The sequence below is a fragment of the Tenrec ecaudatus genome, chromosome 12 (genome assembly GCF_050624435.1).
Source record: "Tenrec ecaudatus isolate mTenEca1 chromosome 12, mTenEca1.hap1, whole genome shotgun sequence".
NCBI lineage: Eukaryota > Metazoa > Chordata > Mammalia > Afrosoricida > Tenrecidae > Tenrec > Tenrec ecaudatus.
In genome coordinates, this window is record NC_134541.1 from 6,130,333 (window position 1) to 6,154,868 (window position 24,536).

Here is a 24,536-nt window from a genome sequence, read left to right on the forward strand (position 1 = left end):
TGAACATCCTTTCCATGAGTTTGCAGAACTCTTAATTGGCATGTTGCCCAAGGGACCAATGTAGCCCAGTTCTCAGGGTCCTAGAAAAATGGCTAGACTGAGAGCCAGGCGCCACCCATAAGAGACGCGTCCATTCTCCACGAGCCGGCTGAGAGTTTGCAACCGATTTGGAGGACATGGACGCGAAGAACGTGACTAGGGAGGCGAGCGCTGGAATTGATGGCAGGCGCTCGGCTGAGATGTCAGGGGCCTGCTGCCCAGATGACGCTGAGAACAAGCGTGCCCAGGCAGCGAGGGGCAGGGCCTACTTCGCGAACTGCGGCTGGCAGAGTATGGAGCCTAAGGCCCTCAGGCCAGGGGCCGCGGCTCCGCTTCACCGGAATAAGTCTGGCGAAAGCCGCGCTGCCCAGCCCGCGCGTGGGGCGGCCCGGACCGTCCCGAGCGACCGGAAGCTCCTTCTGACGTCACCGCGCGCCGAGGGGCGGGGCCGGAGGCCGTCCGGGAAAGCGGCCCCGGAGGCGCGCTAGCTGTGTGGTCCTTGAGGAGAGGCGCCGGCGGACACTGGCCCGGGGCCGCTGCCAGTGTGACCAGCCTTAGCAGGTATTTTCAAGAGAGGGGCCGGAGGGGCCGTGGGCGCAGTGACCATTGTCTGGCCGGCGCACCGCGTGGCTCAGCAGCTGCTCGGCGACAGTCGAAGGAGTCGCACCCGCGACGACTCCAGGGACGCCGGTCGTGGGAAGCTCGGCGTCGTGACTGACGTCCGAGCGCGGCCGCGGGCCCTCGGCCCGGAGTGCCTTTCCGAGCGCGCGGGCAGGGGCAGCGGGGAAGGCTGGGCCCAGCGGCAGGGCCGAGGCTGTTGAGCTTGGTGGGGCGGGGGCTGCGCCCTGGCGGTTCAGCACCCTGGCTTCTCGCGGCTCCGTTTGTGGAGAAGGGGGAGCGGCTGCACACGCGTTCGGAGCGAGGGAAGTGGGTGGGGGACAGCCTGCGCCCTGGAATTTCGGGCGCGGCGCTGTCCTTCGATCCGGGTCTGGGGCGGGGTGACTGGGAACTTTGGATTTCTTTTGTGATGGCGTGGGATTCGTCAGGGGCCGACCCCGCGGGCACGGGCTCTCCGGACGGCGGGGCTGAGCTCGGCGAGGGCTCTGGACATTCAACATCCCTGTGGGTCGGGGCGCCGCGAAGATAGCAAGCCCGGTTTTGTTGTTCTTGCGCAGCGCTCATTTGGTCTTGTCATGTATTGGGGCTTAAATTCTGCACGCGAGACTTGTGGGAGGGTATGGTTTACATTTAGAGCCTTAAATGCATTTTCAGTCCCCACAGAGATCAGTTTCCATTAAATTCTTTCTGGGTATTCTGGCCTTGTGAATATCTTTGCCCTTAGGCCGAGTGTGTGTGTGTGTGTGTGTGTGTGTGTGTGTGTGTGTGTGTGTGTGTGTGTGTGTGTGTGTGTGAAAATGGATTGCTACCACTATCCTGGCTGACTAGGGTGGGTGTGCCTGGATGGAATTTGTGGTACTAGGTTCTCACGGTTATGCACCAAACCCCAATGCCCTTACCCAGAGGGCTTTGAACCAATCTTGTTAGCTTTTTCTATCAGTAACCGTGTACCTATCCCAATCATGGCCCCTTTGCCTGTTCTACAGCTCTGCCTGTAATCGTGATGAATTGATCGGCCCGCCAATCATGATTTTGTGGCAGTGACCTTTGTATCCCATACCTATTTAAATTACAGACTATTTGTAAATCATTGGACACCTTTATGACCTAGTGCTGACGGTTGCCTTCACCTGGATGATTTGTCTTTATCTCATCTTTTCCCTGTTTACAGCTTAATAAATGTGCCTCTATGAATTATTCTTTAAGGGTCTCTTCCCCTAGAGCAGGATTTTTTTTTTGGTAATGGTGGGGAATCTAGGGCCTGTCGTGCAAGTCAAGGTAAGTTTGTTATTGGTGGAAACTGCAGACATTCCAGCTGGTAGAAGAGCTTGCTGGTGAGATAGGTTATCAACTGGTGAGTTTGAACCATTGACCTTGCGGTTGGCAACCCAACATATAAGCCACCATTGCACCAGAACTCCTAAGTAAAAGTGTAGTAAATACAAACTATTGTCAAAAATAATACAAGTGGGGGCCTTGAGGAACAAAAGATGATTTCCCTATTCAGCGCCTACACGGCAGGGCTACTGGCTTCTCAAATAGTTGGCTTTGTGCACACGAAGCTGCTGAATTATTCTCTACTTGGATGGATCAGAAGCTTTGGGTTGGTTTGTTTTTAAGAAAGAGGAAGACTTCTTATTTGAAACTTGTGAACTACCCTGAAATCCAGGGACTGCTGCTGATTAGGCTCACATGACTTAATTTGTCCCACCTCCATCTCACAGGGTGGCCCTTCCTGAGGACTGGGTGGAGACGGGAAGAAGGTCTGTAGCCCACAAAATACATCTGGTAAGGTGCCACTTAACGTTCACATTCCGACAGTGTTTCCCTTGCCTCTAAACCGGTGGATTTCTTTGGTGCATCCTTGCCTCTTTTTTTTTTTTTTTTGCCCTGCAATATCCTGTTGGAGGCCTGTAGGTCTAGTGTGCTTTCCCACATACCAAGCATGTTTCAAGGGGAAGGGTCTTGACGGGAATATTGCCCAGACCAGGCATCTCATGCTGGCTACCACCTTTTTTTTCCCCCCAGCAGCAATTTATCATTTCAAACCTATAGGACAAAGTAGAACTGCCCCGGTGGGTTTCCACGGCTCTAAATCTGTGGGGGACCAGAGTCCTCATCTGTCTTGCATGGAATGACTGGTGGTTTGAACTGCTGACCTTGTGGTTAGCAACCCAACATGTAATCTGCTATGCTACCAAGGCTGTAAACCAAACTCACTGTTAGTGGATTCCAAGACTGTGCATTTTTACAAGAGCAGAAATCCCCATCTTTCTCTTGCAGAGTCACTGTTGGGTTCAGTGTGTAAGCTACTATGCTAGCGGGGCTTGAGGGGTGGTTAAATCTGATAGGCTGGTGTCCCCACATGAGTCAGCATAACCTTTGGGGGTCTGCACCATCTATATTGTAAAGTAGGGACCACCAAGATGGCTTCTTGCCCACATCCAGGCTGTTGATGGAAATATGTTTTGAGCCTGGCCATGTCATAACTTTACCCACAGGGCAGTGTTGCTGCACTGTGCATGTTAGGTGGGCCAGAACTGGTCTCAGTCTGTTCTATATCCTATTCTGACTCATAGTGACTATAAGACAAGGTAGAACTGCCCTGAGACTGTAACTCTTTACAGAAGTAGAAAGCCTAACTCTTTTTTAAAAAAATATTTTTATATTATATATATTTTTAATTTAAAAAATCATTTTATTGGGGGCTTGTACGGCTCTTATCACAATGCATACATCTATCCATTGTGTCAAGCACATTTGTACATTTGTTGTCATTACCATTATCAAAAGATTTGCTTTCTACTTGAGCCCTTGGTATCAACTCCTCATTTTTTACCCCTATCTCCCTGCTCCCCCCCCAAGAACCCTTGATAATCTATAAATTATTATTATTTTGTCATATCTTACACTGTCCAACATCTCCCTTCACCCACTTTTCTGTTGTCCATCCCCCAGGGAGGAGGTTGTATATAGATCCTTGTAATCGGTTCCCCCTTTCCACCCCACCTTCTCTCCACTGTCCGGTATCATCACTCTCACCAATGTCCCTAAAGGGATCATCTGTCCTGGATTCCCTGTGTTTCCAGTCCCTATCTGTACCAGTGTACATCCTCTGGCCTAGCCAGATTTTTAAGGTAGAATTGAGATTATGATAGTGGGGGGGGGGGGAGGGAAGCATTTAGGAACTAGAGGAAAGAAAGCCTAACTCTTTACAGAAGTAGAAGGCCACACTTTTCTGCCACAGAGTGGCTGGTAGATTTGAACAGATGATCTTGTGGTTAGCAATCAACATGTAATTCACTGCATCACCAGTCTCTTGTTTAGCTAGAAGGGGATGACGTTATAACTCTAGGATTAATTTGTTCTCTAGTGGCTTGATACAGCTCAGTGATAACTACTCATTGCCATTGGTCATTGTCTACTCATAATGACCCTGTAGGACAAAGGTAGAACTGCCCTTCTGAGTTTCCTAGACTGACTTTTTACAGGGCTAGAAAGCCTTGTCTTTTTCCTAAGAGGGCGCTGGTGGTTTCCTACTGCTGACCTTGTGATTAACATCCCAACATCCTGCTCCACCAGGGTTCCTACATTGATAAATAGGTGCATTTTTTTTACAAACATGGATCTCTGAGATGCAAAAGACTCAAGACAATCACAAGTTAAAATTGTACAAAGTCAACTAATCTTGTAGTCAAACCAAGCAAGTAGCATTGTTTCAAACATCTGTTTCAAGCATTCGTTCTGATAATCTTAGAGAACCAGAACCACACTCATGTTTATTAAAAAAAAAAAAAGACCCAACTGGAATACAAATATTTTGAGAGTAAGAACTTGCCTCAGACTTGTTGTATTGGTTTCAACCTGTTCTCACATACTGCCTTGTCATCTTTAGAATAAAAAATGTTTGGTCATGATGTAGTTGTTTTTTTTTTTAAGGTGCCTCCGCATTTCATCAACTAATTTTTATTGAGGATTTTTTGCATCTATGTATAGAATCTTTTTCTCAGTGGTGAAATGCATTATTTTATGTGACTGTTTGCCTTGATTGGTTGGAAAAACAGCTTGATCGATTATTTCCCCCAATACCTGAGAAATTATCTTTGTCTCAGTTCTTTGCAGAAACAAGTTGGTGGTGGTGGCAGTGGCTGTGGCTTCCATGTTGTTTTCTATCCACTGTGGTTTAGAACTTTTGGGGGAAAATTTCCCAGTTTTATTGGCATTTCTGTGAACACAGGATAATTTGATACTTTTGCCTAGTGACTATCAAGACCTGAATTGGATGACATCTTATGGGTAATTGAAGATTGAGTGAACTCTTGTCTGGTGATGAAGCACTACCTTGTAACTGATAAAAAGCTAAGGTATGTGAGGCTTTCTTTTAAGAGTATGGGGTAGAAAAGCTCAGCTAGTGCTGAAGCAGAGCCATGTGAGAGCTGAATGGAGCTGAGCTGTTACATTGACTATGTATGAACCCAGCCAGTTAGTGGCCGAAATGCCCTAATGGTAGAAAGGCCAGGACAGCAGAACTGTCCAAGGTCCTGACGGAGACCTGCATCAGAAGGGACCATTTCTGTGCCATGAATTAACCTGAAACTAAGGTGTCCTGATAGGCCAACTGGATTCTGTTACTTTCTAGTGGTATCCCAACAGATCTCTTACCCTTAAGTACAGGCCATGACTTCTGTGAGACTTCGTAGTGAATTGCAGGTGAAGAGCAGGGGTTGAGGGTGGGGGGTGGGGTTGAGTGCTGAGAGGAGGGGGAAAGCAAGTTGGTGGTTTCAGAGACTGGTACAGCACCTTGGAAAACTTGAAAAATGGGGCATATTCAGGGTCTGACTCATAAAACCAACTTTCTCCTGACTTTTATTCATGACATTTCTTTGTTTACTGTGCACCATTCTTTCATGTCCTTCTTCCACTCTCTTACTCTATTATTCCACTGGTGATGTTCCATCTGGAAGATACAGTATTGTCTTGGAATGAAGATGACATTGATTACAGTTACAATCGATATATGATGAACATGGAACTTCAGTAAGAAACAAGCCTTTAATACTTTAAGTTACTGAGGTTTTTATTACAGAATCATACAGCTCACCTTAAACATACAGACCCTTTTTATTACTTCACCCTGGGTGTAGTGTCTTCTTCAGGTCACTCAACTTTTCTAGTAGTCATGTTTTCAGTGAATAGTATTATAGGCATAGCCAGTGGTGAAGAGGAAGTGGCTTTGGGATGAGAATCTTCCATTCTAGTCTTGGCATTTGATAGCTATGTAACCTTAAGGACAAATAAATCGACTCCTTAAATTCTCGGTTTTTGCCTCTGTGAAATGGAAATAATAGGTACCTAAATCTTGGGCATGTAGTGAAGATTAATGGAATCTGTTTACTATAGCACCTGCTCTATAATGTTACTCACTCACTCATATTAGGAAGAGAGTGGTATTCACCTTCTGGACCAAATTATGCTGCAGTTACACTCAAGGAACTGACTGCCATTGAGTTAATGCCACCTCATAGTGACATGATAGGACAGAGTAGAACTTGCCCAAGTGAGTTTCCAAGACTGTAACTGTTGATGGGAGTAGAAAGTCCCATCTTTCTCCTGAGGAGCCACTGGTGGTTGTGAACTGCCTACCTTGTGGATGGCAGCCCAACTCGTAACCACTACACCACTAGGGCAGTAATGCGTGATGACCAAAATTCCTACTATTCTAAACATAAACCCAACCATATTCTTCATCCTTTGTACATTGTTCTTGCTTCTACACAATTACCTTTTCCAGCAGAACCAAGGGGGAAGAGGAGTCCTTTGGGAACATGTTACTCACATGCCAGAAGAAAAAGACAAAGGAGATGGTGGAGTCAGGCAAAGTTTAGAAATCACAATTTTACTTTCACATAAATTGCCTAAGACATGTTATCAGGTGAAGCAGACAGTAGGGGGATTTTATCAAATCCCCCACAGAGACAGATTAGCAAAATGATGAATTTCTTACAAGAAGCTTATATTTAAAAAATCAACTTAGTCAACTCGTGAAATTACAATGTGGTTTGACTAATGTGGCATGTCTAGTATGAATTCAAGAGGGAGGAGGCAGCTCTGTCTATTGTGCTGGAGGATGAGTCAAACGATTGCATTATTGGGCTCCCAGATAGTCTTAAATGGGTACTGGGCAGAAAGGTGGTCCCAAAGAGTATAAAGATTATTTAACAATACCCTTAATATCACATGCAAGTAAAATTTTGCTGAAGATAATTTTAAAGATGATTGCAGCAGTACCTCAGCAGGGAAGCACCAGAAATTTACGCTGGATTCAGAGGTGGAGATGGAATGATCTTGGCTAAAAGTAGAGTGCCAAAAGACTGTTTAATTGTATTGATTTTGCAAAGTCATTTCACTATGTGTATCATATCAAATTGTGGATGACACTGAGAAGAATAGGAATTCCAAGACACTTAGTTGTGCTCATGTGGAACCTATATAGAGTTCAAGAGGCAGTTGGCCAAACAGAACAGGGGCATATTACATAGTTTAAAATCAGGAAAGGTGTGTGTCAAGGCTGTCTCTTCACCATACTTATTCAGTCTATGTGCTGAGCAGACTGTCCTGGAAGCTGGTTTTATGAAGAACGAGGCATCAGTATCGGCAGAAGGCTTTTTAACAACCTTTGATATCCAGATGATACAGCCTTGCTGGCTGAAAGCTAAGAATCCAGCCTTCAGTATGGATTGCAACTCAATGTTATGAAAACCAAAATCCTCTCAACTAGCCCAGTAGATAAAATCATGATAGAGAAAAGATACTTCATTTTACCTCCACATTCAACAGTCATGGGAGTAACAGTCAAGAAATTGCATAAAGTTCAGAACAAAGATGTCACTTTGAGAATCAAATTGAACCTGATCCTTAGTGTTTTCAGTAACCTCACACTGAAGCTTCACAATGACTAAAGAAGGCCACAGGGCAGTTGATGCATTTGAATTATGAGTTGGTGAAGCATGGTATAAATAAATAACATGGACTTCCAGAAGAAAAAGACATCTGTCTTGGAGGAAGTACACCTAGAACGGACCTTAGAAGCAGGAATGAGGAGAATTTGTCTCATGTACTTTGAATATGTTATTAATAGAGACCAGTCCCTGGAAAAGAACATCATGCTTTCTTAGAGGAGCATCAGAAAAATCGAAAGACTCTCCATGTGATGATTGCCACAGTGGATGCAACAAGGGGCTTTGGTATGACAATTGTGAGGGTGGTTAGTGCAGGACTGGAGAGCGTTGCGTTCTGTTGTTCTTGGAGCTGACATAACTCAGCTTGCTGCACCTAAAAATAAAGTACACATGATTAAGCTCTGAACTCCTAGTATAAAGGTTGGAAGCTTGAACTTAGCCAGAAGTTCCTCAGATGGCAGACCTTGTCATTTATTTTTGAAATAATTGTCTTTTAGATGAAACTCAGAGCACTGGGTAGAAACAAGGATGGTGAGGCAGTACTACTGACTGCTAAAACAAACAGATCTGTCTTGGAAGGAGTACATCCAGAATACTTCTTAGAGGTAAGACTTTGTCTCATGTACTTAGGAATGTTATCAGGAGAAACCAGTCCCTGGAAAAGGACATTGGTAAAATTGAAGGGCAGTTAAAAAGAGGAAGACCCTCAGCAAGATGGATTGACACAGTGGCGGTAACAACAGGTCAAACATAACATCAGTTGTGAGGATGGACATTGGGTCTCTATGGGTCAGAACTGACTAAAGGACACCTAACAACAACAGTGCTTATAACTGTGATGAGTTGATCTGCTACTGATGGGTCAGTTCCTTTTGGGTTCCTTATCCTATTTAAGTAGCTGGCTGAGTGGATCATTGTACACTTTTATGACTTTCTGGTGCTGATCTCCCTATCAAATTATTTGCTTTTGTCTTTGTCCTGTTTAAGACTTAATAAGTGGGTGTTTATACAACAAATTTGAATTTGAGCTCTCTTTTTGCCTCCCTAAACAGGGCAGTCTGGGAAACCCTATGGATCAGTTCTGCTCTGCATACACATGATCACCATGAATTGGAGTTAACAGCTAACAACAGCAACAAGATGGCAGTAAGTCTCTAGTCATCTGGGTCAAGATCTCGCCAGGGTGTTTCATATGCAGCACTCACATTCAGAAATGGAAGGGAGAGTGTTGTCTTTGCAGAAACCATGGTGAGACCAAGAATGACCCAATTTAGACCCCCAAATTCTCAGAGCACAGGAACATAGGGAACAGACCACACTTGGAATCAGACTGGGGAGTCAGAAGCAGACTGCTACGTGCCCTGCCTGGTCTTCAGGGAGACATTACAGTCTTTCCCAAGCCTTGTGCTGTATCCTGTCTTCTCTCTGACTTAGGGTACAGAAACTGATCTGAGACATGGAGCTTGAATGTCAGTTGTGGGGCAGTGATTTTGGTAAGGCAGAGTGTAGGAGAGGGCTTGTAGGCCAGAGATGAATAAACATAGAAAATCCATCGAACCCAAGTCGATTGACACCTGTCATTGTTGGCTGAGGATGATGGGAAAGGACAGGATCCATGCTGAAGAAGCGGGATTTAGAGCACAATAAAGAATTCATCAGCATCTAGTGTGCTTCTTCATCCCACAGGGCCTGGATACATGGGAACAAGAGGGGCTTTCCTAAGTGAGGATTGACATCACCCCCACAGGCAGCAGAGAGCCATTGGAGATGAAATAACTTCCAACGGGGCCTGTGGCAGAATTTCAGGGCCTATCCTGCACTGACTGGGACATTACATTGCCTGGTCCTGTCCAGGGAGAGGAGAACTCAGAGAAGATGATGGTTTCAAAGAACAGAGAAGGTACAGACATCATGAAGAAAATGGCAAAAGGTGATCCTTCCTTGCAATCATCAGAAGAGCTCTTCAGGGAACGTGCTGGGTGTTCTTTCTCACAGCTGCTGCTTCTTCCCGTAGGCTTGTGTTCTGTGGATGGCGATAGACCCCAGGAGAAGAAGAGCAAGCCCCAAATACTGGTGAGTTGGAATTGCCTTCTTTTTCTGAACTGCTGCTGCTTTTCCCAACGTGAGGCCTATTTTCTCTCTGTCTTGGGGAGAGAGAAGTGAACTGACACTTAGCCCTTTTATGCCTTTGTGCCATATGAGGAAATTCACCATGTTTCTCTTGTTGGGAAATACACTCAAAGTTAATAATATTAACAGGATACTGTAAAACATAAGAAACTTTTGTTGAAAAGGAGATTATTAACATTTTATTATACAACCACATATATAATATCTAACGATACCATCTTTTGGGTATCTTCACTTTTTGATTATTCATCTTTTTAAATGTACTGAAATAGAGAATGCGATTACAAAAGATTAGCAGGCACCGTCTTGTAGCATCAACAGTCATTTTGAATGAGCAGTCTTGTTTCCTCGAATTGATATTGCATTGGCAAATATTAAAATGGCTGTTTTTCCACTTCCCTCTTCTATCTTGACACCAGCTGCCTCCATGAGACATCTTTCTCTGAACCTAATCATCTAACAAGTTCCGCAGACTGGCAAATGGGCAGATTCTGTCTGTAAATGTGAGAGTCCACACGGTATCCTCACTTACTTGCTAGCTATAAATTTGAGGTGTCCTTTAACCCTTCAGGATGTCAACTTCAACGGTGGTAGCTTTTCTGAGCTCTCTTCCTCCTGACCTTCTGGTTTCCAGTTCAAGATTTTCAGGATGCCAGCTACATGGCGTGTGAGTTCTAATTGGGCTCATTGATGGCTGACCTGTTGGCTCTCAGTACTCCTATGGGTTTGATAATTGACAACACACAGAACTCAACAAAAGGACTATATTTATGATTGCAACTTTATTGTAGCTAAACCAGATATAAACGGACAGGTGTCTGGGGGCAAAGTCTGAGAGAGTTGCCACCGCTGATCCTCTATGTCCCTGAAAAGGAAACACTGCCCGACAGGTGTGAGATTAAATGAGATTTAGCTCTCTCACAAATTGAAGAGGGGCTCAAGAGGGGTACGGTTGAAATTGAGAAAGATAGATAAAGATAACAAAGGTGAAGCATAGGGGGCAGGAAGAGTATAGATACGCTAAGGTACCAAACTTTATTCAAAACAGGCTTATATACAGTTCTCAACTATCCTGCATTCCGTGACAAGCTCTCACACAAAGGGATTGTTGACAATTTCTCATGACAAGTTCTCAAACACAGAGTTTGTTGAAAATATACTTTGACAAGTTCTCACACAGGATTGTTGACAATATACTTTAAAGGCAAACAGAAGCAATAACACAACCAGTTTAGTCGATAGTCTGGAGGGGAGTATAACTTAACACCTGCAGAATGCTATGTTTGCGCAGTCTCCCAGGGAACAGGAGAAACAGCATTTACTCTATCTTAGTTGAAGATCAGGCTTTCCCTGAGTTTGAGCTGTCAGCTCTTTCCCACGGTGTTGCTTAAACCGTGAAATATGGCGATGGTCTTGTCTTACTTGGAGAAGGAAATACGGTTCAAAATGTCCCAGTAATGTACTCTGTTACTCAGAAGCTCAGGACTGCATTCTGCTCCAGGTACTCTGCATTCAGAGGATTACCACCACTGTCTCCGTGTTCAGAGACTGCAACACATATTCCTTTCCCAGAGTTCATCTCAAGACAATTTCCTCCCACACACAGGCACTAGTATCTTTCATTTACCAAGGTCCAGAGTTCCTGTTGGCAGCTGCTCACAGTACTGTACCATATCAACAGAAATTTGAGCTGTTTTCTTAGGGAGTTGGGGTTATTTAACCCATAGTAACAAAAATTCACGTATAATAGAACTGTGCAAAGTGAGGAGTTCATTCTTTTTTTGTAGGTCATTTATTGGGAGCTCTTACAGATACCATAACATTCCATGGTTCAATCACATCAAGCAGTATTGTACAAATGCTACCACAGTCAGTTTCAAACAGTTTATTTCTTCTTGAGCTCCTTGATATCATCTCCCCTCCCTCTCCCATCCTACCCCCAAGACCCCCCCCACACACTTATATGTATTTACTTATTTATTGCCATATTTTACATCATCCAATGTATTCATTCACCTACACTTCTGTTATTTGTTCCCATCCAGTGGGGTTATACAGTCTTCATTGCTATCAGTCGTCTCCTCCCCACCCCCCGCCCCCTTCCTGTATCCTCAGAATCATTACTCCTGTTACTGTTTTTGAAGAGCTATCTAGGTTGGCTTTCATGGAATGATCTTAATTATACAAATGAACCTATGCTTCTTCCATGTGGGCTTTGTTACTTCCCTGGTAGATGGCCGCTTATTTATCTTCAAGCCTTTAAGACCCCAGACACTATATCTTTTGATAGCCGGGCACCATCAGCTTTCCTCACTACATTTGCTTATGCACTCACTTTGTCTTCAGTGACTCTGTAATGGGAAGGCGAGCATCATCAAATGCCAGTTTAATAGAACAAAGTCTTCTTGCATTAAGGGAGTACTTGATTAGAGGCCCAATGTCCATCTGCTACCTTAATATCAAACCTATAAATCAGTGGTTCTCAACCTTCCTAATGCCTCGACCCTTTAATACAGTTCTTCATGTTGTGGTGACCTCAACCATAAAATCATTTTCATTGCTACTTCATAACTGTAATTTTGCTACCGTTATGAATTGGGTGACCCTTGTGAAAGGATCGTTCTACTCCTAAAGGGGTTGCGACCCACAGGTTGAGAACCACTGTTTTAGCTAAACTGAAAGGAAGAAGTGAAATAAAAGAGCTGAACAGATGATTTTTAAGGGCAGCTTAAAGAAGATGGAGTTAGGAAAACAAAATGGAAGAGTACTCTCAGCCATATGACCTTAGAAACTCTCTTGGATAATTCTGTCCTGCCCTATAGGGTTGCTATGAGTCAATATTGACTCACTGGCAGTGGGTTTTATTTCTAGTGGAGAAATACTTGTGTGCTTTACTCCTAACCAGACGGTTTGAACCTAGAAGCCATGTTGCCGAAGAAAGATGATGGTCTGCTTCCATAAAGACCTAGAAACCCGAAGGTACAGCTCTCTCTTCTGTAGCGTGTCTGTGGGTCAAAGTAAATTAGGCTTCAGTGAAGTAAATTATTTGTTTTTACTGTTTAAATGAATATGTTATCTGGGTATAAATCACAACATTACTCTCTTGAATAATGCTTAAGGCATTTAAATTGATTCACAATACTTTCTCCAATGAAGTCATTCATGTTTGAGGCTCGGGATGTGTTTTATGCATCACTTGTGCTCCTCATGGGTTTTATCACAACCAGCTATGTAGTCATGTTGAAAAACTTGCTATGGGGAATTGTGTTCTCCAGAATTAACTCAGTGAACACCTTCAGATACAGACTCTGTGGCCACTGGTTACACTCATTGTAAAAGTTGGTAATTCTTTGCTATACATTGATTTCTCGCTCACTCTAGAAACCAGTTACATTTGAAGATGTCACTGTGGTCTTCTCGGAGGCAGAATGGATGACACTGAGCTCTGAGCAGAAGACCCTGTACAGAGACGTGATGCTGGAGAGTTACAGGAATCTGCTCTCCGTGGGTGAGGGTGTGTGTTTTCCCTTTATTAAGTCTCTAGATATTTGTTAACTACCTACTACATGCCAAAAGGAGCCCTGATGGCACAGTGATTAAATTCTTAGAAGGTCAATAGTTTGAATCCTTAATCTTATCCTGAATTGTACCTTGTTCGTTATTAAACCAATTAATTAGAGCAGGTGTCTGTGCAGACATGTTCAAGTTCAAGAACCACACCATGTACAACCAATCCCGGAAATAACAGACAGAAATGGGTATCAAGAAACCCCAGTCACAGCGATATGAATCTCTGAAAGGGGTGTACCCCACATTCATGAGGAACATTTGCTGTGCCAAGAAGCACAGCAAGAAGGTCCTGAAGACAATGCAGGCTGACAGTGCCATGGATGCTTGTGCTGATGTTATCAAGGCTCTTGTGAAGAGACCTCTATGGGTATCAACCGCAAACTCAGTTGACTGGCCTACATTGGCCATCCCAAGCTTGGCAAGCGGGCTCAGACATGTATTGCCAAGGGTCTGAGGCTCTGTTGGCTCAAAGACAAGGCACAAAAAGAAAGGCTGACACTCCAGCCAACGCCTCGACTCCAGCTCAAGCTCCTAAAGGTGCCCAGGCCACAAAGTAGAGTTCTCTGTCTGAGGATGAGAGGGACTGGTGTGACCCCTGGCCTGCCATCTGCATGGAGTTGGTGTCCTGTGCTGTTTGTACAAATAAACCTAAGGTGGGCAAACATCAAAAACCCAAACCAGTTAGTTATAAATATGGTTGTTGTCTATTATTCCTTCTTTTTAATAAGAAAAGTCTTGAAGGACATTGCCTCAGAGGTCATAGAACCTGTTTTTTCTAAGTAATACCAAAATGTGAAGGGGAGAATATGGCAATGTGAATGACAAAGGCTTATAGGTTTAATGGAATGACAAGGCAGGCTATATTAGAAACTGTTTATAAGACAGAAGCAGTTGCTGATCCTTGCTTGAGAAATTGTAATCTGTTTGACATGTTGAAGAGGTTTTGGGTTGGGCTGTCTGCACTGTAATACCTAAATCCACTGCCATCAAGTTGATGGTAACTCACAGCTACCCTATTTAAGATATTGTGTAACTGTCCCTTAGGGTGCCAGGGCTGTACATGTAGAAGCAGACTGCTCCATCATTCTACTGTTGAGCTATTGGTGGGTTTGAACCACCAGCTTTTTGGATCTTAGCCAAATACTTTAACCACAGCACTATTGGCGTTCTTCTGGATTGCAGTAGACCGTGTAATTTGTTTAACTGGACCTTAAATGAGCCAATTGGGTTGTGTATATTATCAACAACTATTGTGGCAATGAAATTGTTGTTAGCTGCCATGGTGTCTGTTTTAACTCATGGTGACCCCGTGTATGAGGTAGAACCTTCCAACAGATAGCCCGGCCTGTCTTCCAAACCACCACCCTTTGGGCTAGGTGTGGAGCACTTAACTGTCTGTGATTCTCTGGGACTCCAGCAGCGAGATACCATCATGTCTTAAGAAAAGGCTGTGCAGGCCACTCATAGCTGCTCTAATAGAAAGTCCTCTCTCTCCTGCAGAACCACAGTCAGAAATCTGCCCCTGTTCCTCCTGCCTCTTGGCTCTCTCCTGTCAGCAGTTCCTCAGCCAGCATGTGCTGCAGATCTTCCCCGGCTTGTGTGCAGACGATCACTTCCATCCAGGAGAGTCCAGCCTGGGGCCCCAGAAGCAGCCAGAGCATCAGGATTCTGATGAGAGCTGCAGGAATGAAAACACTCAAGGTCAGGACCAAGAAGACGTCTCCAAACCCTGGTGTGAAAGTATAGGGGAGAGAGAGATCTCAAGCGCATTCTGCAGCCCAGCTGGGAGACAGCCAGCAAGCTCAAGAGAAGGCAACACAGTGGTAGGAATGGAGGCCAACTCAGTCCACACAGCAGAAAAGGATGTGGAAACAGATAAAGGGTTGAAAGAATTAGAAACTTCAATATTTGAAACAGTCAGCTATAGAGAGGAGGGACCAGACTATTTCCTGAAATCAAACTTCCCCACAAACCAGAGAGCCCTTTTCTGGGTTAAGCCACATGTGTGCAGTGAGTGTGGGCGAGGCTTTATCCATAAGTCCTCTCTCCTCATACATCAGAGGACACACTTAGAGGAAAAGCCACATGTGTGCAGTGAGTGTGGACGGGGCTTTATCCAGAAGTCCTCTCTAGTCATACATCAGAGGACACACTCAGGGGAGAAGCCACATGTGTGCACTGAATGTGGGAGAGGCTTTGCCCAGAGACCGCATCTTCTTAGGCATCAGAGGTCACACACAGGAGAGAAACCTTATGTGTGTCTCCAATGTGGGCGAGGCTTTAGCCGCAAGTCAAATCTCATCAGACACCAGAGGGGACACACAGGAGAGAAACCTTATGTGTGTCTTGAATGTGGGCGAGGCTTTAGCCACAAGTCAAATCTCATCAGACACCAGGGTGGGCACTCCGGGGAGAAGCCACATGTGTGCAAGGTATGTGCACGAGACTTTATGCCAAAACCAAGTCTTCTTATAGACCAGAGGGAACACTCAAGGGAGAAGCCACATGTGTGTGAGGAGTGTGGACGGGGTTTTAACTACAAGTCAACTCTCATCTTACACCAGAGGAAACACTCAGGAGAGAAACCTTACCTGTGTCTGGGATGTGGGCGAAGATTTAGCCACAAGTCGAATCTCATCAGACACCAGAGGACACACTCCGAGGAGAAGACAGATGTGTGTAAGGAGAGTGCACCAGACTTTCTGCCAGAATCAAGTCTCCTTATAGAGCCGAGGGTGCACTCAAAGGAGAAGCCACATGTGTGTGAGGAGTGTGGACGGGGCTATAACTTCAGGTCTGCACTCATCATACACCAGAGGAAGCACTCGGGGGAGAAGCCTTACCTGTGTCTGGAATGTGGGCAGAGCTTTAGCCAGAAGTCAAATCTCATCAGACACCAGAGGACACACTCAGAGAAGCTAGATGTCTGCAAGGAATGTGCACGAGACTTTGTGCCAAAATCCAGCTTCCTTATCGAGCAGAGGAAACCCACCAGGGAGAAGAAGCCATACATTTGTAAGGAGTGTGGACGAGGTTTTAGGAGCAAATCAAATCTCATCATACACCAGAGGAAACACTCAGGAGAGAAGCCTTTCTTGTGTCTGGAATGTGGACGGGCCTTTAGCCACAAGTCAAATCTCAACAGACACCAAAGGACACACTCGGGAGAGAAGCCAGATGTGTACAAGGAGTGTGCTCAAAACTTTGTTCTGGAATCAAGTCTCCTTATAGAGCAAAGGAAACGCATAAGGGAGAAGCCACATGTGTGTAAGGAGTGTGGGCAAGGTTTTAGCTACAAGTCAGTTCTCATCTTACACCAGAGGAAACACTCGGGGGAGAAACCTTATGTGTGTCTGGAATGTCGGCGAGGCTTTAGCCACAAGTCAAATCTCATCAGACACCAGTGGACACACTCGGTGGAGAAGCCCTATGTGTGCAAGGAGTGTGGGCGAGGATTTATCTCTAAGCAGCGGCTCATTAGACATCAGCACACTCATTCCAGAGAAGTGTGTTTGCAGTGAATGTGGCTGAGGTTTTATAATCACTTCTTACGTACCTGAATACACAGAGTAGAAGCTGTGTGCAGGGAGAATATGCAAGAACTTGGGGGAAAGACACACTACACTATACCTTAGAGAGCATTTTCTTTTGAAGGGAGAAGCATTACGTGGGGAAGGTGAGGTGCAGCGCCAGAAGACACAGAGGGCTAAGAGCTGTGAGGGCAGGTCTGTGGTAGGAATTTCTTGCAGTGTTCTTTCTTCGCTGCGATCTGAGGGCAAGGTGCTCCCGCCACGCATCACTACTTCACCCACCCGAGGGAGTTTTGGCATAAGTCTCCCACTCTGTATGTGGTGAAGGTGTCAGTAGTGACTCACTGGACGATGTTGCCACATTAACCAAACAAAATAGAAAAGTAGAAGCTTTAAAACTGTCAGAAAAGGGAAAGAAAGAAAACTAGAAGCTTTACTTGAGTCTTGTAAGAATGATTGACTTGTTTTATTTGCATATGCCACTTCTTTCAAATGCGTGGTTGGCTTTTCATTGTAGCAAAAATTTTCCCTAATAAACCACAACTCAGTCATGTACTCTGAAATGTACAGGGAATTCAAATTCTCAAGCTGATAGATAATTGAACCCTTAAGAAAAGATAAGTTCTCATTAGGTTCATGAACAAGTCTGAGTCTTATTCTAAGAGAAGCGATCTAGATTTGGGAGACAGAAGAAAGGAAAAGAGGGAGGGGCTGGTTCACTTTTCCTAAATGATCAGTTTTTTCAGTTACTGCCTTCTATTTGCTTCTGTGACAGCTTCCTTCCCTGATATTTCTTTACATTTTTTAGTTTCTGTCTGGTCTGGCCAAATTTTTCTATTCCCATTGAAGTATTGGTGTTCCCTAATGCTCAATTCTTAATCCTAGGTCCAGAGTCCTTTTAACTGCTTAGATCTCTCATCTTGAAATAAGCCTTCTAGAGTCTTCTGCATTCCAGGGTCACATGCTGTAGTTTCTTAGCTGCTTCCTATGTCTGGTGGCTAATGATAAATGTGCAAGTCCCTAATATGAGGTTTAAGGACCTCTAGTCATGTCCCATCAGCCCTCTGATAATAGGATCCAGTCCTCCCCGTGACACTCCAATGTCTGTGACAATCCAATCATACTATATTTATTGTTTTTCACTCCATTGATCTGCCCCTTTAACTACTCCACACTCTAGTGCCTCTCCACTTGAGCCTAAATTGCCTAAGATACCTGTATAAGATGGAATAATAATATCTATTCAGTGGAGTGGGTTTACATAAGCTCCAGAAAATTTTTTTGCCAAGATAAGAGTTTGTCAAATCCATAGACTATCAGACTATGAGAAACAAAAAGTCATACTGTTCTTTACAACCCTTCAAAGCTGAAAATGAAAAATGTCAGAGCAGTCATTGCCCACATGTCCTCTATCTAAGAGGGGGTACCAAAAAGCCCCAGAATTGTGCTGGATGGAGCAGATCTTTTGTAGTATTCATTTCTCCTGCTAGGCAAGCATCAAGCAACTCGCTCTGAGTTAGTGCACCCAGTGTCATAGCCTAGGAAGGTTCTCTCTGGTCACAGTGAATTTTTTCATTAAAGCAGTTTCACTCAAACTGCATTTTTTGTGATGACCAATTTAAGGAAACAGCGTCTGGCTATGAAATTTTGTTTTCTGCTCTGGGAAAATGCTGCAGAAACTGTTGTGATGTTGAACACAGCTTACAAGTGGAACAAGCTTACTATGGGAAAAACTCAAGTATACGAGTGGTTTCCTTGTCTCCAGAAAGGTGAAATGTCGATTGATGACAAACTTTGTTCTGGATGACCATCAGCTTCCCGCACGCCTTCCTCAATGACCTACCACAGCAGACCATTGAAGAGATGGGGAAGTTATTTGGACTGTCTTGGAGCTCGATTCTATTTTTGATGTGATGGGGATAGTGCACTTGGAGTTCATTCCACCAGGTCAGACTGTTAATCAAGCTTTCTATTTTGAGGTTCTGAAACGATTGTTTAACAGTTTACAGCAAAAAAGGCATGATTTGTGGCAGACGGGGGACTAGTTTTGCCACAACAATGCACCTGCTCACACAACCATCTCAGTGCACCAGTTTTTGCCCAAAAAACCCAGCACGTTTATCTTGTCCCACATCCCTTACTCACCTGACCTCCCTTTGTGTGACTTCTCTTTGTTTCCTTGAATGAAGAGTGACATGAAAGGACAGTGATTTAAAGACTAAGAAGAGGTGAAGAAAAAAATGAAAGAGGTGTTATCAGTCATCCAAACAGATATATGACTTTAAAAAATGTTTCCAAGAATGGAACCACAGATTTGACAAATGTATTAAGTGTAATGGAGAGTACTTTGAAGATGATAAGGTTGTTTTGTAAAAATTAAATACATAGCTTTGGAAAAAAAATTCTGGTTTTTTTTTTTTTTTTTGGTAGGGTGGTGTCCCTTCGTATTCTCCCTTACCATGAAATCAGCTTTCTAAAGGATCTTGTGTCTACTCAGGTACATAAATATGGTGGGAGCAGCTGGTGATGTGAGTCTGGATCTTTTGCCACATTTTCCCTTAATGCCCCTTTGCCAGAATTCCTCCATAAGTTTGTTTCCTTATGGAAGGCACAGGGTAAATGTCGATGAATATGTAATCTCTAGGGGTTTGAGGAAGGATGATTCTAGAGAACTCCCAGGACCCTTTGAAATGAAATCAAAAAGCAAACGTGTGTGTGTGTGTGTGTGTGTGTGTGTGTGTGTGTGTAGAAATGGAGCAGACTTTCCTTCTGAAAGCACTGCCCCTGTAACATTTGGCCATCGTTGGCATGCCTGTGGAATGGACTGTCAGTTCTAGCATAGCACAGGGAGGGGGCAAAAGAGTTATCTTTCCAGACCTGGCAACTAGCTTCATTGTCTGTCTCTTCCTTCCCTGTTTCTCAGAAGGTCTCCTGGGATTGGGCCGCAATCATTTCATTGGAGAAGTAGGTAGAACTGAACTTTCCCATAGAACAAGGAGTAAACATGGGGAGAGTTGTGCACAGGGAGGTACGAAGGCCCTGCTTCCCTGGACGTTGGCTTTGATACCCAAAGGGGTGTCTTAGGTGCGTAAGGAGCAGATGGCTTATTTCTTACAGTAGGTCAGTGGCCTCAAATGTCTGCAGAAACCAGACAATTTCTATTATGGAGGGAACTAAACCAATGTTGGTGGTGGAGAAAGGGTTTTTTTAAAAGTTTTATTAGCACTGCATCCTCATGTCATACAATTCAGTCACATCAAGAAGAGTTGTACAGCGGTCACCATATTCAATTCTAGAATATTTTCTTCTTAGTACTTGTTATTCATGTCATTATTCTTTTTCTAATTGTTGCAAAAATATACACAACAAAATATTCTCCAGTTCCACAACTTCTACTTCTATAATTCATTGTCATTGATTATACTCTTCATGTTGTACACCATTATTGATAGCGTTTTTCAAATTACCACCATTGACCTAAACTCAACATCCCCTAAACAACAACTCTTTCTCCTTCACCCATGGTAACTGTTCGTCGTTTTGTTTCTTTTTTTTAAAGAAGTTTTCTTGATAGAGTATTCGCATACACAGTTCCATGGTTAAATTGCTTTTAAAATTAGTTGTATAAACATCATCACAATTAGTTATAGTGCTCCTTCCCCTCTTGTTCTAGACCTTTGCTCTTTGAGCTATGACCTTGAATTCAGATCCTTCCATTTCTTACCATCAATTTCAGAACTGTATTTTATGTTAATTATTGCTGAGTTTTCAGAATGTTAGTGCATACATCATGAAAAATGAACACCAATTTGAGGCTGGAACTACTTTACCCAGTAATTGTGATGGTATGGAAACCTCCTGGTGTCCACATTTTCCCTATTTTCAAATTTATTTGGAAATAAGACTCTTTTGACCCCAAGAAATAGAGTTTATTTTATGAATCTCGATGGTTTTTGTCTTAGCTGCTTCTCTTCTGTGACTGGACAAAAAAAATTGTGGAAACATTACTATTTGGGTTGCCAAGTGGATACCTTTTGTCCTTGTGTGGTTTTTCTATGTGAAAACTACTTGAGAGGTTATAGGTAAGGGGGGCATTCAGAATACCTGGAAAACTGGCAGCACCTTATTATGAAATTTGGTACTGTATGAGAATTTAATATCTACTTGGCATAATAGAACAGCCTGAACATAGAGACTTAAGCTTTATCTCAACGTCTTGACATAAGACTAGCTGCCTCTGCAATAACAGTTTCTCTAACTTTTTACTTTAGTTTCTCTACCTTTTGTGCTGACCTACTCATATATCCTAAAAGAAATACCTTCTCTGTGCTTTAGCAGACACAGGATGTCACACACTATCTCTAGAGGATCCTCCCTCTGTGATCAGATGCAGGAAGTGATAGGCTCTTCCCAATGGGTCCTGACATACTGACATGTAGTAATCAATTACTCTGTACAGTAGCTCCCCAGGAACAGATATGACTGAGGAAAATGTAATAGCATGTTCCCACACACACAAAAATTATCCTGTATAGTCCTGTGACCAAACTGTAATTAACTGAGGGGCATGTACACTTGTAAAGTTGAAAATGCAGCTTTTCCCCATAAGTTGCCTTAAACCTTCAGAAAGCCAAGAAACCTCTGCTACCAAGAGCAATGACTGTGGGTGGAGCAAATGGAACATGCCAGCAATTGCAACAGCTGAAAACGAGAGCTACAAAAGGACTTTTTCCCCTGATGGGAGGCCACTGACTCATAAATCAGACCATGCCTCCATTGTGTGCTTTGATAGTAAAAATCTGGACATTTTAAGAAAGATGTGTTTAGTTGAAAAGTAATAAAGCTATAGGCAAAATGAAAGTCGAGGTATGGACGCGGGATGGGGCAGACGGCATGTCTGGGAGAAGGCAAGTACTTTTCAATTGATGGGTAATCCAGGTGGGGCAGCCTGCCACTGGGAAAATGTTTAACATTAAGTGTGTAGACCCCCAATAAAATAAGCCTGGCATCATGTTTAGACTGCCGTTTTTGAGGTACACAACATCCTTCAGAAGCCACACCAGAAGGATCTGACTTGGAATTCTCACTAAGTGAACTGGACTCTACCTTAAACACACCTAGCAGATTAAAGGAACTGAAATACTTTCTTGGGCTTAAAACTGAAACACTGTAGTGTGCAAAGAAGCAGATGACTACTATCCCAAGGCTATGGGTGTAGAAGTAGTTCTGCCTTTAAGAATGAACATTATGAACATTGCAAACTTTGCCCTATATCCAGCCCTCATGGTGTAAATAGTACCCAACACCTAAATTGATAATCTGTGCAAATCAACAATCAAGTATTGGGGCCTAAAATAACTGACCTGTGCATGTATATTTTTCTTCTTTTGACAATATTTAAAATTTTGTACCTTTGGATAATTCAATGAAAATATGAATAGAACTACTATGCCCCATGGAAAGGATTCACAATGTTCTCCAATAAAATAAGGGTATCTCTAAAGTGAACCAGAGGCGCACACACAAACAGAGACATATGAATTGATTTTGAACTTGCATTTAATCATAACCCTAATCTAAGAAGAATTAGTTATTATAATGTGGTCTTGCTTGATACTAGACCTCATGAAGTGATCACTGAGTCTATGGTTGCTTAGCAAAGTGTAGTGAAGAAAGCAGATAGTGCCTGACTATCAGAAATAATGGCATCTAAGATCTTAAAGGTTTGTCTTTAAACAAGTAGTCATCTAAGTAGGGCATCGGCTAAGTCCACATGGAAGAAGCACACCAGCCTGTGTGGTCCAAGGATTTGTAAAACAAAGCAAAACCAAATGTCTAATCCCAGGTTAAAGGCAACAGTGATGCCTAGTCCAGTGAAAGGCAAAGACAAAGTGAATCATCCCACAGTTTCAAAGGCAACAAAGGAAAGGACTCCTTCCCCCAAAGATGAAAAGAACTAAGAGGAACACCAAAGCCCTCCAGAAAGGAAATTATCTGCCAGTGCCCGCCCACCCCCACGCCCCCTGGAAAATCCATGGATGAAAGGTCTGAAGATGAAGCCCAGTCGGGATGAACGTGGTGATGGTTTGGGGAGACATTTTATTAAACAGAAAGAAAGAACCTTTTTATGATAGAACATGGTTTTGGCTGTGGCTTGACTTGTGGGCTTTGAAGCCTGGCTTTTTTGGGGGGATGTAACATTTTCTTTCTTAAAATATTGTATCTTTTAAGTTACATCTCTTGGATATTGGTCTTCTCTTTGCCATCACCACCCTACCCCACCCTCAATGAAAGCCATGTTAAATTAATCACTGGATTGACTACTTCATCTTTTTTATTTTAATAGAAGTTTGTAACGCAATAAGATTTTAGATGAACACTAAAAAATTTGCTTTTTGTTACGTGATGGGAAGTTGAATTGTAATAAAAAATATAATATGGTTTTAGTTAAAAAATTCCTTTTTCCCCTTGCACCTAAAAAAAGTCCTTTAATTACGAGCTTTTATTATCTATATACATGAATATCAATGTGTTTTAAAAAATCATGACCTTAAACTTCCACTCATGAGACAGGTAGGAGAAGAAGATGAATTCTAAGTGGTTACTAAAAGTATTTCTATTTCTTTATCTTGTGGGAGGGGATGGGGATGGGGTTGCCTGACTGAGGATGCCGGTTTCCTTTTTATTCATCACATCTCACAGCAGTGGTTCTCAACCTGTGAGTCACATCCCCTTTCACAGGGGTCACCCGATTCATAACAGTAGCAAAATAACAGTGATGAAGTAGCAATGGAAATAATTTTATGGTTGGGGGGCGGGTCACCACAACATGAGGAACTGTATGAAAGGATTGTGGCATTAGGAAGGTTGAGAACCACTGTCTTAGAGATTTGCAGGTGACCCTCTATCCTATGCAGTCTTTAAGAAGCAAAAAAAAAGGGTCGCCAAAACTGAAATCACTCTTGGTTTCAGATCTCATTTTCTAATGGTTCATGTTTTTAAAATATGTGTATCCTTTCTGTTTTTTAGATAAAATTTTACCAATTATATTCCCCAAACCCAGAGAAAAGCACACCAACAAAAACCCTCACGTTGAAATGGCAAGGCCAAGCTCTGCATCCCAGTAACTTTTCTTCTCAAACTGACCATGTTGTTTAGGTTTTAAGCAAAAAAAATACCAGTTTGTGTGAAAGTAAAAAAGCAAAAAAAAAAAAACCAAAACCTGGAGGAGGAAACAGTCCTAGAGCTCTGAGTGCGCAGTTGGCAGGAGGCTAACGCCCCAACCCACTGGCAGGTTCCTCCATCTGGAATATGCCTCCAGCGACTCCCCTGTGACCATGGACCAGGGATGGGAATGACCTTGTTCTTCGTACACTGTAGGGTGGGTTAGCCTGCAGTTTTAGGTTAAAATGTGACACAACGTGATCTCCCCTTTGATCCAATGTATATTGTTCCAATCTTTAATATTTTGTTTTCTTTTCAACTGAGGATTTTTTTCTTCTGTCGTTAATGGGTGGTTATGTTTGATTTTGGACATTTTTCTGTATATGAAATCCGGGATAGGTACATCTGTAGAGACAATGGTGTTCATAGTTTCCTAGAGGCATGGCAGGGGAGGGGGTGGGGAATGAGGAACTAACAACAATGAGTACAAGGAAGAAGGAATGCCCTAAAATTCATTATGTGATGG

General features: G+C 43.3%; 1 protein-coding gene across 5 annotated transcripts; it reads left to right on the forward strand.

Moving 5' to 3' along the window:
- Nucleotides 1–483: 483 nt before the first annotated feature.
- Nucleotides 484–23,432, forward strand: LOC142423221 (uncharacterized). Of its 5 annotated transcripts, XM_075528447.1 has the most exons (10): nucleotides 484–600; nucleotides 2,382–2,445; nucleotides 4,918–5,021; nucleotides 8,114–8,221; nucleotides 8,669–8,762; nucleotides 9,303–9,546; nucleotides 9,631–9,689; nucleotides 12,652–12,725; nucleotides 13,128–13,260; nucleotides 14,817–23,432. In XM_075528447.1, the coding sequence occupies exons 9-10, from the start codon at nucleotides 13,179–13,181 to the stop codon at nucleotides 16,835–16,837; spliced, it is 2,103 nt and encodes a 700-aa protein (XP_075384562.1). In that variant the 5' UTR covers nucleotides 484–600; nucleotides 2,382–2,445; nucleotides 4,918–5,021; nucleotides 8,114–8,221; nucleotides 8,669–8,762; nucleotides 9,303–9,546; nucleotides 9,631–9,689; nucleotides 12,652–12,725; nucleotides 13,128–13,178; the 3' UTR covers nucleotides 16,838–23,432. The 5 variants fall into 5 exon arrangements, with proteins under 5 accessions (XP_075384562.1, XP_075384561.1, XP_075384557.1 ...); XM_075528446.1 differs by lacking the exon at nucleotides 12,652–12,725 and having other exon boundaries at nucleotides 13,128–13,254; XM_075528442.1 differs by lacking the exon at nucleotides 12,652–12,725 and having other exon boundaries at nucleotides 14,817–23,431.
- Nucleotides 23,433–24,536: the final 1,104 nt, after the last annotated feature.